This window comes from Lagopus leucura, unplaced genomic scaffold (assembly GCF_019238085.1).
Source record: "Lagopus leucura isolate 7727_CA_CO unplaced genomic scaffold, USGS_WTPT01 27805-0_obj-0_obj, whole genome shotgun sequence".
NCBI lineage: Eukaryota > Metazoa > Chordata > Aves > Galliformes > Phasianidae > Lagopus > Lagopus leucura.
In genome coordinates, this window is record NW_024967400.1 from 1 (window position 1) to 711 (window position 711).

The window sequence follows — 711 nt, forward strand, 5'->3', positions numbered from 1 at the left end:
CCCCCCCCCCCCACCCAGGAGTATCCCAGAGATGCCCCCCGACCCCCCATACGTCCCAGCATCCTACAGAGCTCCGGAGCCTTGGGCAGAGCACAGCAGGCCCCCATCGCTGCCCCCCGTCCAACACAAACCCCTTTCAGACTATGGTGAGCCATGGGGTGGGGGGGGGTCCATGGGGTGGGGGGGTGGGGGGGGGCGCTGTGCATCCCGCAGGCAGCATCCCACCTCCCCTATAGGAGCGGAGCAGAGCAAGTGGATGGGCCCCAACGGTGAGACCATGTCGGACCCCGAACGTGACGTGGTGAGTAACCCACCCCCCCCCTTTGGCCCCCCCCCCCCACACGAGGTCCCCCCATCCCTGCCCCCCCCCCCCAAGCCCCCCATCACCCCCCTGTTCCTGCAGTTGGTCCTCAATCACGTGCTGGGAGATATGGACCTCTTTGTGGGGCGGCTGCGGGGCGGCGCTGGGAGCACCAAGACCCCAAAGAAGAAGAAGAAGAAGAAGAAGAAGAAGAAGAAAGGTGGGGGAGGGGGAGGCACTGCTCAGGGTGCAATGGGGGTCTGGGGGCCACCTCAGTGCCACTGCTTCTGTCTGCCCCCCCCCCAGATCTCCCCTCCAAGGCAGAGTTTGTGGACTTCTTCCAGAAGGTGAAATACGCCTTCAACCTCCTGGTACGTCTGGAGGTGGGGGGAGCACAGAGACCCCCCCCC

General features: G+C 65.7%; 1 protein-coding gene across 1 annotated transcript in view; it reads left to right on the forward strand.

Annotated features, from left to right (window-relative positions):
- Window positions 1–32: 32 nt before the first annotated feature.
- The window catches only part of LOC122193091 (epidermal growth factor receptor kinase substrate 8-like protein 3), a gene marked incomplete at its 3' end in the record, with an annotated part of 1,373 nt that continues 694 nt past the window's right edge, over window positions 33–711 (forward strand). Inside the window, exons 1-4 of the mRNA XM_042893807.1 lie at window positions 33–146; window positions 237–301; window positions 404–521; window positions 608–684. Coding sequence (XP_042749741.1) covers window positions 257–301; window positions 404–521; window positions 608–684 — 240 coding nt within the window. The remainder of the gene's footprint in view (window positions 147–236; window positions 302–403; window positions 522–607; window positions 685–711) is intronic.